Here is a 13,326-nt window from a genome sequence, read left to right on the forward strand (position 1 = left end):
GTTATTGGATTACTAGTTTTACTGTGAGAAGTGGAGGTGAAGGACTACACGAATGCTTCCATATTATGTTTGGACCTGAGACAATCATATGCAAGTCATGGGAGCCTTTCTCTGGACGTTCATTCGCCTTAAAAGCTACTGATTAGCCTCTTCGACTCTGTGATCCCAATACACAGTTAGTGGGTAAGTTATTTGGTTAGTTTATGGCTTTATGATAAGAAGGTTGAGTTAATGTCATATTACTAATGGTTACAAATGTCTGTGGGATATTGAAGTCCTATGGGAAGCCATCAATAGAACCATGATGGGGTTGTTTCACCAAGGAACTAATGTTTGTCATTAAGGACAGTAGGTTTTGGTCACTCCACTTAGAGAACATCTTTGTTGTTATTCCTATGCTATAACCATATTGAACTTATAATTAAGTTGTTATTTCATAGGGAGAAGAAGCAGACAACTTTCCTTTTCCATGGAGATTGTGTTGAGTCTACCTTTGTGAAACCTGTTTTTGCACATGGCCAGCTATATGTTGTACTTTCAAGAGTAAAATCAATTGATAGTTTGAAAGTTATTGTTGATGAAGATGGGAATAACATGAAGGCCACAAAAACTAATGTTGTTTACAAAGAAATCTTCCATAATTTGTGTGTCTAATTGGATGGTATGCCATATCCTGTAGATGTTTACAAAAGTAATTGATGAGGAATACTTCATCTTAGAAGTTTGTATATGTTGTTTACTTTAATGACTCATACTCTAGGCACTTAAAATTTGCCACAACAACTAATGCACAGAAGCCAATCAGAACCCACACTTAACCGAATGACAGCGTATACAACATACAGTGATAACCTACATAGTAGTCAATCGCAACCTACATTTAAGCCATTGATAACATGCACAGAAGCCAATCAAAACCCACACTTAACCGAATAATGGTATGCACAGCATACAGTACAACCTACACAGTAACCAATCACAACCTACATTTGATCCATTCACAACATGCACAGAAGCTAATCACAACCCACACTTAATTGAATCACAACATGCACAGCATCCAATCACAACCTACATTTGTGTATTCACAACATGCACAAAAGTCAATCAGAACCCACATTTAACCGAAGGACAACATAGACAGCATACAGTGACAACCTACAAAGCAGCTGATCACAACTTACGTTTGACACATTCACAATATGCACCGAAGCCAATCAGAACCCACACTTAACCGAATGACAACATGCACAGCATACAATCACAACCTACACAATGTCCAATCACAACCTCCATTTGTGCCATTCAAAGCATGCCCAAAAGCCAATCAAACCTTTTTATTTTAATAATTTTCTAGCATTATGTATCCCCCTTTTTTTTGCTTTCTATTTTATGGCTTATGTATATGTATTTAGTATTAATATCATTTCGATGATACATATATATGCACATAATAAAAAAAAAAGTGATAAAGGCAAAAGTTCAAGTTCATCCAATATTCCTGAAATAGAAAAACTAAACTCAGATTAGCGGAAAGATTAAATTACAACAAATAAACTACATAAAGTCATGTATTTATTGATTAAAAAACTGTTTTTGGCAAAAAAAAACTAGTCATCTCCATCTTTTTTATTCCTTGATAGTTTATGATAATACTCATTAGCAAAATCTGAACTTATGAGGTTGATGAAGCAAATTCTATTGTCAAATCTTTATTCCCAGACAAGATCCAATCATATGCAGTCACTTGGGAATATGAAAATATTAAAAATGTCAATCATATAGCTAGTTATCTTAAGTCTAATATCAAAATACGTAGCTCTATATGTGAACTAAAGTAATAAGGGAAAAAAATTATAAATCACAAATCTAGCATTTCAAGATTATCCATAGCACCCAAAAAAAATGTTGTATTAAGCCAATAGAGCATAATTGCCATTCAATATTATCATGAACCAAAATAATAAAACAACCATTGTATTAAACAATTTTACCTTGAAAACATTATAAAATTGTAATCAAAATAAGGTAAGCTAATAAGCATTATCATGACTAACAAGTAATCGTAACAAAAGCTACGCTAACACATTTAATCCAAAAACAAACTACAAAACGAGACTAACTTGGGGGCTTCAAATAGCAATATTCATATAAAAGCACTATAAATATAGAAGCCAAAAAAACATCAATTCGCAACACCCAAATCAGTGACAGCAGTGCTCACACTTTGTGGATTCAAAAGACAAGATGTTTTCAATCTTTTTTTCGATCCAATCCAACATTTTCTCAAACTTTCATTACCGCCATATGCATGATCCGAATATCACTTGTGCAAGCTAAGCACAAGCACGAAGTAAAATGTAATAATCAGCATGAGCAATATAAGCCAAAATACCATCATCCTTCTTTCTCCCATAGTAAATGTAATTGAATTTTCTTGGTTTTATCCTTGGAGGTAGGTAATTAAATCCCTTCTCTTGCATGTCCAATTTCAATATTTTGAGAGCTTGATTTTCTTCGATGCCTGCAAATTTTTGCTCATCAGTTTTGGGTTCTGACACCTTTGACACCTATGAATCCTGAAATCAATGAGAAAAATCAATGAATTATGTTGCAAATTCTGAACCAATTCCAATATTTTGAAATGCTTTCTCAACTTAGTAAGTTGTCAAAAGTAAACCTTTTTCTCATTAAGTTTTTGAGAATCTATTTCAAAATTAATAAGTTGGAAATAAACTTTACAAGAATATTAAGGATTTTATTTTACCTCCCCATCTTTAACCATCATGTTCTCTTTGTAGTCTTCAAAAGGCGGTTCCAATCTAGCAAAGACAAAATCCTCACAATGTTTGAGATATGTTTGCAAGTCCTTTGCATACTCTGACTCCACATACCCAAAAACATCAAGTTCTTCAACAAAGTTACCATAAAAGGAACATTCATATATAAATAAACTAAAAGTGCACATTCCATCTACTAATTTCACACAAAATAGTGTTAATAATCTTCTAATGCTAACAATATTGGTTTCATTACCCCAAAAATATTTACACCACACCATTAAATGTAGACAAAAAGTTATCAAATAATGATATTTTAATATAATCATTTTTGCTTTTTTTAAATTAAACTTAAGTTGTTAGAAAACTAAATGCATACTTTTGTTTATACATAACTTATGAAATAAAAAGCTTCAAGAAGTTCACACCATATTGTTTTGGAACCCCAGTGTACAAGGAATGAAGGTGGCAAAGCAGCTTGGCAGCTTCCTCTTCAAGTTGATCCCGCTCAAGATTTAAATCCATTAAACATTTTTTTTTGTCTCTAGAGTCACTTGGAGCCGCATTATTGGACAAACTCCTCTCCCAAAATCCAAAACCATTAATGTTATACAACATCCGAATGGCTACAATTATAATTGAGAGAACACATAAGCGAGTTGGAAACCTTGACTGATTTCTGGATAACCATAAACCGGGAGACAAAGACCATTCATAGATAAGCATTGCTTTAGGCAGAATCTTTTCATAAGGAAGCTTTAACTGTCGAATATATCGTCTAGCTATCTCAAAAAAGTTCATAGGAGGCATCTCCAAGCCTATAGAATCAACAATTGTTGCAGCTAAAGTCTCAATCTTTTGTGGCAAAACACATCGTGAAGGTTTGAACATTTGATGTAAATCTATAGGACATGAACTGTCAGATGGCCCCATGCGCTTGATTTCAACAAAGGCATATAAATATGGAAGTTTTCCTTCAACAGCCCATTATGAGATGTCTATATGCAACACTGCCTCATTAGTTATGTGACAAGCTAAGAGTAAAATTGCTACAGTACTATCCAATGGAATCATCTTGCTTAAAGATTTGTACCATATCATTACAACACATTCACTAAAGATATTGTGAAATTCTCTTTTGTGTTTCACAAGTAGTTTTGGAACGTTGTCTTCAGACCCTAAATAAGCAATGAAAATGAGAAGCATAGACATGCACGATGATAGGGACGTCTCGAAAATTAGAAAGCAATTGATATAGTAACAAAATATGCATATTATCTCCAATGATCAGTACTTCTAATAATCAATGATCATAAACGATTAGAAAAAGCCTATAAGTCCATTCTTGATGGATAAACTTAGCCTATTTCAAGTAGGGCATAAATAGAAATAAAAAACAACATGGGGTATATGTAATATAGCCATTATTAAATAGAAGGGAGTTTTTGCATGTTGGCGACACTTGTACAAAAAGAGGGAAAGTAGATCCGTTATATGCACACAACAAAACAAACAACTTCCATACTCAAAATTTTGGTCTGTTCAATCCAACTACTCTTTCTCTCCCATATGTATAGCGTAGCTATGTACATGTATATGTGTGAATGCATTAAAAGCTAAAGTAGATTTTGCTTCCTCCATCCCAACCAATGAGATAATAGGTGAGTATGCATGGTGTTATTCTTATTAAGCTAAAGAAGTTTGGAGATCCGAACCCCAAAAAAAAAATCAGGATTCAATCGTTTGGGATTAGTGTGCTACAACATATCGTGCATGATGCGGTGTTTAAATGGTTTAAAGAGCTTGCACAAGAATGCGACACACACTTATGATATCACTAAAGAAATTATTTCACTCAATCTAAGTGTAGCTGTAAAAATAAGTATTATCTACAACTTGTTGCATTGCATACTCAAGAACAACTACATCAGCCCAGTCACAACCCAAAATATTAGTCTTCTCTACATACTTCAACCAATATTCCGCAGCCAAATTACATATCTGAGAATTCACCTTGAACTTTTTTACTAATGTTTCGCATTGAAGCTACAACATAATCTGCAAGCCTATTAGATATTTGAACCTCACGCTATTGTAGTAATCTTCATAGCTTAGAGCTCTTGCATTACTCGAACGTCCAAAATCATCGAGAATCGAGGGGTCATCTCTTCGTTGAGGGAACTGATCTTCCAACCCCAGGGCCTTCAACAATTGAGGTTGGGAATCGTACAAGGGGTCATGCTGAGAAACAGGCATGACTTCCATTACATTAGTACGCTTATGGCGGTGCCTGACAGAGTAGATGCCACCAAGAGCCATGTCCTCATCAGCCACACCCGTTTCAATTAAGTCCTCCAATTTAGAAAAGCATCGCACACAATAGAAAAAACCATCATCTCCGCTCTGAAGGCCTATGTGACCACAATATTGACAGCACTCGTCCTGATAATTCTCCATTTGTTTCACTTTCTTAAAGTATTTAGCTGTAAATATTAAAAAAATTGTATTTAGCGACATTAAAATCATTCAAACAACTGTCTTATTCCATTTAGCATTAAAAAAAAAAGAGCTTTTGAAAGAGCAGAACAAGAAAGAATAAAGAAGCAAAACTACATTTTTTTCATGGCAAGACAACAAAATAGGGTAGCAACAACTTAGTTAGCCGCAAAGCTTTCAGGTCTTAAAAAAACTACATTTGATCATGAAAAACCATACATAGCGCTTATCAGGAACACATTTACTAGCGTAATTGCAATGGATTTAATTTGAATGTATACAGTATACACATAAATATACCTTGAGATAATTTGAATTCATCATTAGTAGGCATTAAAGTTAACACGAAACAAGGCAGACAAGCTAAGAGAATCCAACACGCTGTCCGAGTAAATTAGAGAGCAAGAGAGCTCGTGTGAATGACGCTAAATATATAGTACTCAATTCTTCCTATTTCACAAATATCCATATTAATTGCATTGTAGAGAAATATTATATAAAAGCAAAATTAAAAGTAATTAAGATTTCTTGATTTTAATACTTGAAGAGTAATTTTGAAAACCAGTAATAATTTTTAATCCTTTTAATGAACTATTTTTAACTTTTTTAATGAATGCTTGTAAATTTAGGAGTGCTTTCATATAAGAATGGAAATGATAACATTTTTAAAACACAAATTATAAGAAAAAACACACAATTATGGGGAGTGCGAAGAAGATTTTTTTTCTTTTTTTTGGCCAGCATATATGAAATCTTTCATTCATCTCCACGGCAACACATTCAAAATCCAGGAACGGAGAATACAAGTTATCCACATACATATATATATATGTACATGTATATGGATACCCATATATGTGGCATTCACTGATGGCTTATGTATATAGTTGTGTTGTGTTCTGTTTTGAATCTTGTTTATTTTCATGTTTTCTGTTTTCTTTAACTTAAATTAAAATAAAATTGTTCTTCTAAAATATATATATGTTTGTGTGTGTGTGTGTATCTATCAAAATGGCATCATTTATGTGGAGACTTACTTTAGTGACTGAAATTAAGGCAAACTATAAGGGCTCCAAATTAATTTCTCGTAATAATAATTATTATTAAATGTAATTTAACAAATGAAATGCACATATATATATTTTTCGATGACAAAATGCACATATATTTAAATTTAAGGAAAGTAAATTCCAAATCCAAGTTTCAACTAAAAGTCGTCATCTCGTATGGAAGTGTAGTAAATAGCTCAACACACCGAAACAATCAAAAGTAAAATCAACTACACTAAAGAGTACACTAGCTATCTAAGGCAATGGAATAATGATATTGAAGGCAGGAAGCCACTTTCAGACCAAGAAACCAAAGACACCCACCCAGAAGAGAAAAACCAAGAAATCAATCAGATGGACAAAACAAATTGAGAAAAGGGGAAAAACATGCTTACCGTTTGATGCTGAGACTGTAACATCCTAAGTTTTATCGGGTTTTAGTAACCTCTTTTGGTTGATTTTGAGTATAGAATAGTGATTTAATGTTGATCTTGGTGTTTGGGTTGGAATTGAGGTATGTTGGAGGAATAGGTGAATAGACCCCTCTCAGGGTATATTCACCGCGACGAAGTTGGCGAACTGGGAGTTCCAAGGGGGATTGTCTTTCGTGAAGGTTTGGTCACGGCGAAGTTGTTCAAGTGAGCGAGGTTTCCCTCTCGGGAAGGTCTTGCCACGGTAAACTTAGGGGTATGCTGCGGCGAAGGTTTTCTGTGCGAGCGAGAGTTTCCTCTCGGGAAGCTTTCGCCGCGGTGAAGTCAGGTTTTCAGGCGAGTAATCCCTCTCGGGATTAGTTCGCCGCGGTAAAAGGTGCCGAATCTATATAGTCGCGGGAGGGTCTGTTGGTGCGAAAATTAGAAAATCTGAAGGAGGAGAGAGAAGCTCTGCTAGGGTTTTGGTGTTGTGGCTTGGGAAAAGCATTTCTAAGGATCCATTACCTCAAGTAAGTGATTTTAACCTCTAATCTACTTTCTTTCTTGGAATTTCTAAGGATTTATGGTGAAACCCTAGATTTTCTAGGTTGTTATGGAATTGAGGTCTTTGACCAATTGTTTTGAGTTTAATTGATTGCTTTGGGTTAGTCTAAGTATTTAATCGGTGTAGTTTTCTTGGATTTAAAAAACCTTGAGTTTTGAAGCTAGGGTTTATGGAAATGGGAGGTTTGTGATTCAGGATGATAATGTAGAGGTTGATTTTGAGTTTTGTGATTTGGGTTATGTTAAGGAGGGTTAAATTGGATGTTTAATCGGTTTAGAATGTTGTTAAAACTTCAATTGTTCAAATGGGATGTTTGGGTGTTGAATTCCTATAGTGGGTCCTTGAGGTTATGAGTTTTAATTGATGTTTAGAAAGGAATTAAGGTTTTAAAGGATTTTATGACTTTGGAGTGTGCCTTGATGGTTATACCCTCTTTAGTTGGGTAGAGTTTTGGTTGGAGCTAGGAATTTTGTGTCCCCAAGTGTTGTTTTGGCCACATTATTAGTTGAAAGCTAATACATGGTGGTTGTGTGTTTGTGTGCTTGTGTAGACCGGTTGTGAGCCTTGTTGGTGTACGAGGCCGTATTGTCGGTTTGTTATTTCTTGCTCAGGCGAGGGGTAACCACTTTCCAATCCTTTGTACATGCTTTTGTGGTACTGTGGGTGGATTTATGCTTTGTGCTTCAAGTAGCAACTGTGTTCAAAGTGTATATTGTATATTAAAAAGGAAAACCATTTTGTGGGGTTTAAATTGATATTGATTGAATTTGTAACTTGTGAAAGATAAGCCACTGAAAGAAGTAAATTGTGAAATGATTATTTACTCTTTGATTATGGTTTGAGCATGATGCATGAATTGGGAATTGGTAAGAGTTTTGATTATTACTACCACGTGGTAAGGCCTCCATTAATGCATGATGGTTGGCTCTTTACGTCACCCATAGTGAGGGATAAGCCTTTTGGCTCCCTACGTCCCCCAGAGTGAGGGATAGGCCTTTTATAGCTCCTTACGTCCCCTATAGTGAGGGATAGGCCAGGTTCGGCTCTTGAAAATCCCCCAAAGTGAGGGATATGGTTGATGGGATTGCATCATTGCACTTGCATTACTTGTTGTGGCTATCATTTATAATATTACTTGTGAACTGCCCCACTTGACACCTCACGAGCACCTATTTAGTAGTACCTTGAATTGGAAAGGTTGGTTACTGGGACGTTTGTCTTACCCCGTGGTTTACAATGTTTTCAAGTGAAGGTTCTAGGCGAGTGCCGTCAGGAAGAGACGCAGAGGTTTGAGCTTAGTTAGCTTTAGGCCTCTAGCCCTTGTATATGTATGACTAGCTGTATATTGCCACATTTAGGGTTCTTTTGAAATATTTTGATTGTTCATCATATTATAAATTAGAGGAAATGTTATCTCCTTATTTTGGTTGGCCGGAGGCCATTTCTAGTGCTTTGTGAAACTTTGATATACATGGTTGAAAACTAATTGGATGGGGTAATTTTGATGTCTTTTGTTACCCGGGCCGGAGGCTCGGAGGCCTAGTGGTTGTTAATGAATGATTTTAGTTGCATGCAACAGAGTTCGAGTTTGAACCGAGTTTAAATGTTAATTTCTAAAGTTATGCAATTTCTTTCTACTATGGTAGTTTGTTGTAACATCTTTCCTTTTTTACCATAGTAGTGAATTTTATGACGAGTTTATAATGTTTTGAGGTTAAGGGTTTTACAGAGACAAACGGACTAGATGGACCCGCAGCCAAGGGAACGGTTGGAAACAGCGAAAGAGAAGATTACGACACAATGGGACTAGCATGGAGACACCACTGGAGGTTTCATAAGAACGAAGCTTCCAGCTTGACGACCGACTAAGAAGAAGATAGGAAAAGAGGAGCGTGAGCAAGAAGCAGTTGGTAGAATATTTCAAACTAAAATGCGTAGAGTTGAAGAAGAAGATGATAAAGAAGAAGAGGGCCAAACACTAGAGGAGAGATGAAGCATTGGAACTAAACGACTAGTGTTCTCTGGCTCAATAGCTGGAACTGGAATCACCCTTTTGGTTCGCTGGAACTGGAATCACCCCTTTGGTTCGCTGGAACTACGCGAGAGAGAAGAAGAAAGGACTTTGAAACAGAGGAGCTGACCATTGAAGAGACATTTGCCAACCAAAACAATAAAAGAGTCTGGCTAATTCTTAAAAACCCAATGTATAAGGAGGAAGCTCAAAATCAAAACTCAAAATCTATATTGGCAAAGATACCCAGAACTTGAAATGGAACACGCTCTACCTCTCGCACTCTCTGAAAAAGAGGAAGCTCCTCCGCATCTCGACGATAATAGATCCACGAAGAAGGTCAAGATAAGATCATCCTACCAGAGTAAACCAAATGAAGACATGCTACTTGACGGTTAACACATACCAAAGGAGGAAGGCGAAAGCATGGATGCTGATACCTATAACGACAGCTGTAGCCACGGGGGAACAGCAGAAGGCACCGGAGTCCCTGACACCACATCACAGCCACTAGCCATATCCTTCCGCGACAAGCTCATGAATTGAGACAGGGAAACTCCAGATGAAGACGAACTTCAACTTGATGAAAATGATATAATGATTGATAGAAGTGGACTGTTCCATTCCATAAACTTCTCCCCAAGAATGCATAAAATACTTGATGAAAGTATGAAATACTCAGTAGTGCTAAAGCTTCTGGGGCGGCCGATTGGGTATAAGAAGCTCCGTGACCACCTGCTCAGTATGTGGCGTTTCACCAACCCTTTCCACCTGTCAGATTTGGAAAGTGGATGCTTCATTATCTATTTTGCCAATGAGATTGATTACTTTAGGATCCTGTCGGAAGGACAGTGGATGATCACTGGCCACTACCTCACTTTGCACCCGTAGACCCCTAACTTCTCACCTATCAATCCAATCACGCAAGTTGTGGCTTGGATCAGAATCCTAGGACTACCAACTAAGTACTACAAGAAGAATGTAATCCGAGCTATTGGGAGAGTTTTGGGACAAGTTATTCGAGTCGACTATAATACGAAATTAGGGGAGTGTGGTAAGTTCACACGAATGGCCATCATTCTTAACTTGTCCAGCCCCCTTACCTCGAAAATCACCATCGATGGCAAGGCCCTGTTGGTTGAATATGAAGGGCTGCCTACTATTTGCTACCACTCTAGAAGATATGGTCACTTGGCCGAATCCTGCCCGCTAAAGAAACCAAAGCAAGCCCAAATAGAACCCTCACCAGTACAGAATGAGAAACCATCGGAGTCGATGGCACGTGGACCAAACGCAGAAGCTGTTGATGAGACCAACCCGTACGGGACCTAGATGATTGCACTGCACCTAAACCGATGCTTCTCCAGGGAGCAGAAAAAAATGTCAGAGAGCAACCACCCTAGAAATGAAAATTCAGGGTCAAGATTTGACTTACTCCGAAATGAGGAAGCTAGCACGAAGGAGAAGGTAGATGATAGCAGTCAGGGCCAAAAGAATGCCAACCCCCAACCTACTCCCCTGCAAACCGAACCACCAGCCCCCTAGAGGAAGAGCTAATACCGTCACCCCCAGGTAAAATAGGAGAAAACCAAATCCCCCACCAAAGCAGTAGAAAAAGCCTACCCCTAACCAGCAAAAGGACACAATCTTCTCATCAAAAGCCTACAAAGCCTCCTCCTCAAGCTCCACCCTGGATCCCACAAGACACTCCGTAGCCACACTCCCTAACCCAAAAACTGCTCTAAGGCCAACTAACGACCCAAAAATAGCTACCTCCCCAAAGCACCCTAAGCACCTAATCAAAATAAAGAAAACCTTGTACCTAGGCCCCTCGACCAAATCACCTCCTCTCATGGCATTAAGATCCACTCGGGACTAGTCACTACAAGAACCAAGCCCAAGACAAAAGAGAACCCCCCGATCTTAGCTGATGAAACTTTAAAAGCCATCACTAAGTCCCTTGACTGCCAGTATGAAGAAGCGGTGGAAGACCTTTCAAATGACACTATGTCCGATGACGATGGACTAGGAAATGCCAAGAGGGCACATTAACTCTCCTCCCCTTTTCCTTATGATTATTTTCTCCTGGAACTGCCAAGGTGCGGCACAGAGGAAATTCCACTCTGTGCTTAAATCCTTTATAAAAGAACACAAGCCTCAAATTGTTATTCTCGTTAAGCCACGAATCTCAGGGCTTGCTGTCGATAAAGTTATTGCAAAATTAGGAATGGAAAACTCTCACCATGTTGAAGTCTCAGGTTTTTCAGGGAAAATTTGGATGCCCTGGTCTAACCAAGTTAAAATCCAAATCATTCAGGTCTACTGGCAATTCATTCATGCAAGGGTGGTGATCAAGGATAAGAATCACTCATTCCTTCTTAGTGCAGTTTATGCCAGTCCCACCACCTCTATTTGAGCAGAACTTTGGTTGGAACTGGAATGCTTAGCTAATTCAGTTAATGAACCTTGGATGCTGACTTGCGACTTCAACGTCATCTTATGCGCGCAGGAACGTCGCTCAAGCACCGGAATTCACAAAGGTGGACGCCCTCTCTTTCAAAACTTCATTAATTCATGTGGTCTCATCGATTTGGGCTTCTCAGGACCCAAATACACGTGGAGAAGGGGGCTTTCTTTTGCCAGGCTAGACTGAGCTTTAGTAAATAACCACTGGGCCAGCTCCTTGCCTAATTCGACTGTCCAACACTTGCCGAACAAATCAGATCACAGGCCACTCAAAATCTTCCTAAGCTAAAATTCTCGTCATACGCTGGGACCTCTACCCTTCAGGTTCCTAGCAGCTTGGTTAACGCATTCTAGGTTCCAAGAGTTGGTTAAAGAAACATGGGACACCAACTTACCACTATCTAAAAACATCTCCTGATTCTCTGAAAAAGCAAGAGCCTAGAACCATGATACATTTGGGCATATTAGGAACCGTAAAAGAAGACTTGCCCTTCTGGGAATTCAAAAATCTCTTGAAGATCGTCCTTGCTCGTCCTTGTTGCACCAACTCATTCAGCTGCTAAGTGTAGAATATGAAGATGTGTGCTATCAAGAAGAGCTTCTTTGGTTTCAGAAGTCCTGTGTTGATTAGATCAATCTAGGAGATAGAAATACCTCCTACTATCACCGAAAAGCTAAAATTTGGCGATCCAGAAGCAAAATCACGGCTCTCAAAGACAAGGACAGTAATTGGATCTCTGATGATCAAGAGCTTGGAACCATGGCCTTAAACTTTTTTCAGGAGCTCTACACTTCCCCTCCAGAACCCAGTCCTGTATATCACCACAGAAATATGTTTCCTCAATACCTTCTGACTTTTGGGAATTATAAAATGCTAATGTAACCTTGGACGAGGTCAAATGTGCTCTCTTTGAAATGAAACCTTTAAAAGCCCCAGGCCCTGACGGATTACATGCTCTATTTTTTCAAAGCCAATGGGAAACAATTGGGCCCTCTCTTTTTAATTTGGTGCATAGTTTGTTCAATGGCAGTCAACTAGAAATCAGGCTGAACAACACTTACATAGCTTTAATCCCCAAGGTTGACCACCCAACCACTGTGAAGGAATTTCGGCCAATTAGCATCTGCTCAGTTGTTTACAAAATTGTGACTAAGATCATTGCCACTAGACTCAAGCCCCTAATACCCCACTTGGTGCTACCCTTTCAATCTAGTTTCATCAAGGGTAGAAGCATTACTGATAATATTCTGATAGCCCAAGAAGTCATACATTCTATGAAAAAGAAACAAGGCAAAAAAGGATGGTTAGCCATAAAAGTAGATCTAGAGAAAGCTTTTGACAAACTTAGCTGGGCCTTTATTAAGACACCTTGGAGGATATTAAGCTACCCCCTCACCTAGTCAATTTAATCATGCACTGCATATCAACCCCTACTATGCAGTTACTTTGGAATGGTCACCCTACTCAAGCTTTTACTCCTTCAAGAGGCATCCGGCAAGGCAACCCCCTCTCGCCTTATATTTTTGTATTGTGTATGGAGAGACTCTC

The 13,326-nt window shown here is 38.0% G+C and overlaps 1 protein-coding gene across 1 annotated transcript; it reads right to left on the reverse strand.

The window, feature by feature from the left end:
• Positions 1 to 2,336: 2,336 nt before the first annotated feature.
• LOC114746023 (TATA box-binding protein-associated factor RNA polymerase I subunit B-like) lies at positions 2,337 to 3,713 on the reverse strand. The gene is made up of 3 exons (XM_028934201.1): positions 3,209 to 3,713; positions 2,768 to 2,910; positions 2,337 to 2,570 (listed from the first exon to the last, which is right to left on the reverse strand). The coding sequence occupies exons 1-3, from the start codon at positions 3,711 to 3,713 to the stop codon at positions 2,337 to 2,339; spliced, it is 882 nt and encodes a 293-aa protein (XP_028790034.1).
• Between the last annotated feature and the right edge of the window lie 9,613 nt (positions 3,714 to 13,326).

This window comes from Neltuma alba, unplaced genomic scaffold (assembly GCF_004799145.2).
Source record: "Neltuma alba isolate B1F8T4 unplaced genomic scaffold, ASM479914v2 tig00004866_pilon, whole genome shotgun sequence".
NCBI lineage: Eukaryota > Viridiplantae > Streptophyta > Magnoliopsida > Fabales > Fabaceae > Neltuma > Neltuma alba.

Coding starts and splice junctions, on each gene's coding strand:
- LOC114746023 (XM_028934201.1), bottom strand. CDS start 3,713: ATGGGGCCATCTGACAGTTCATGTCCTATAGATTTACATCAAATGTTC. Junction 2,911..3,208: donor TGGGGTTCCAAAACAATATG/GTGTGAACTTCT, acceptor ACTTTGTTGAAG/AACTTGATGTTTTTGGGTAT. Junction 2,571..2,767: donor TGATGGTTAAAGATGGGGAG/GTAAAATAAAAT, acceptor CAGGATTCATAG/GTGTCAAAGGTGTCAGAACC.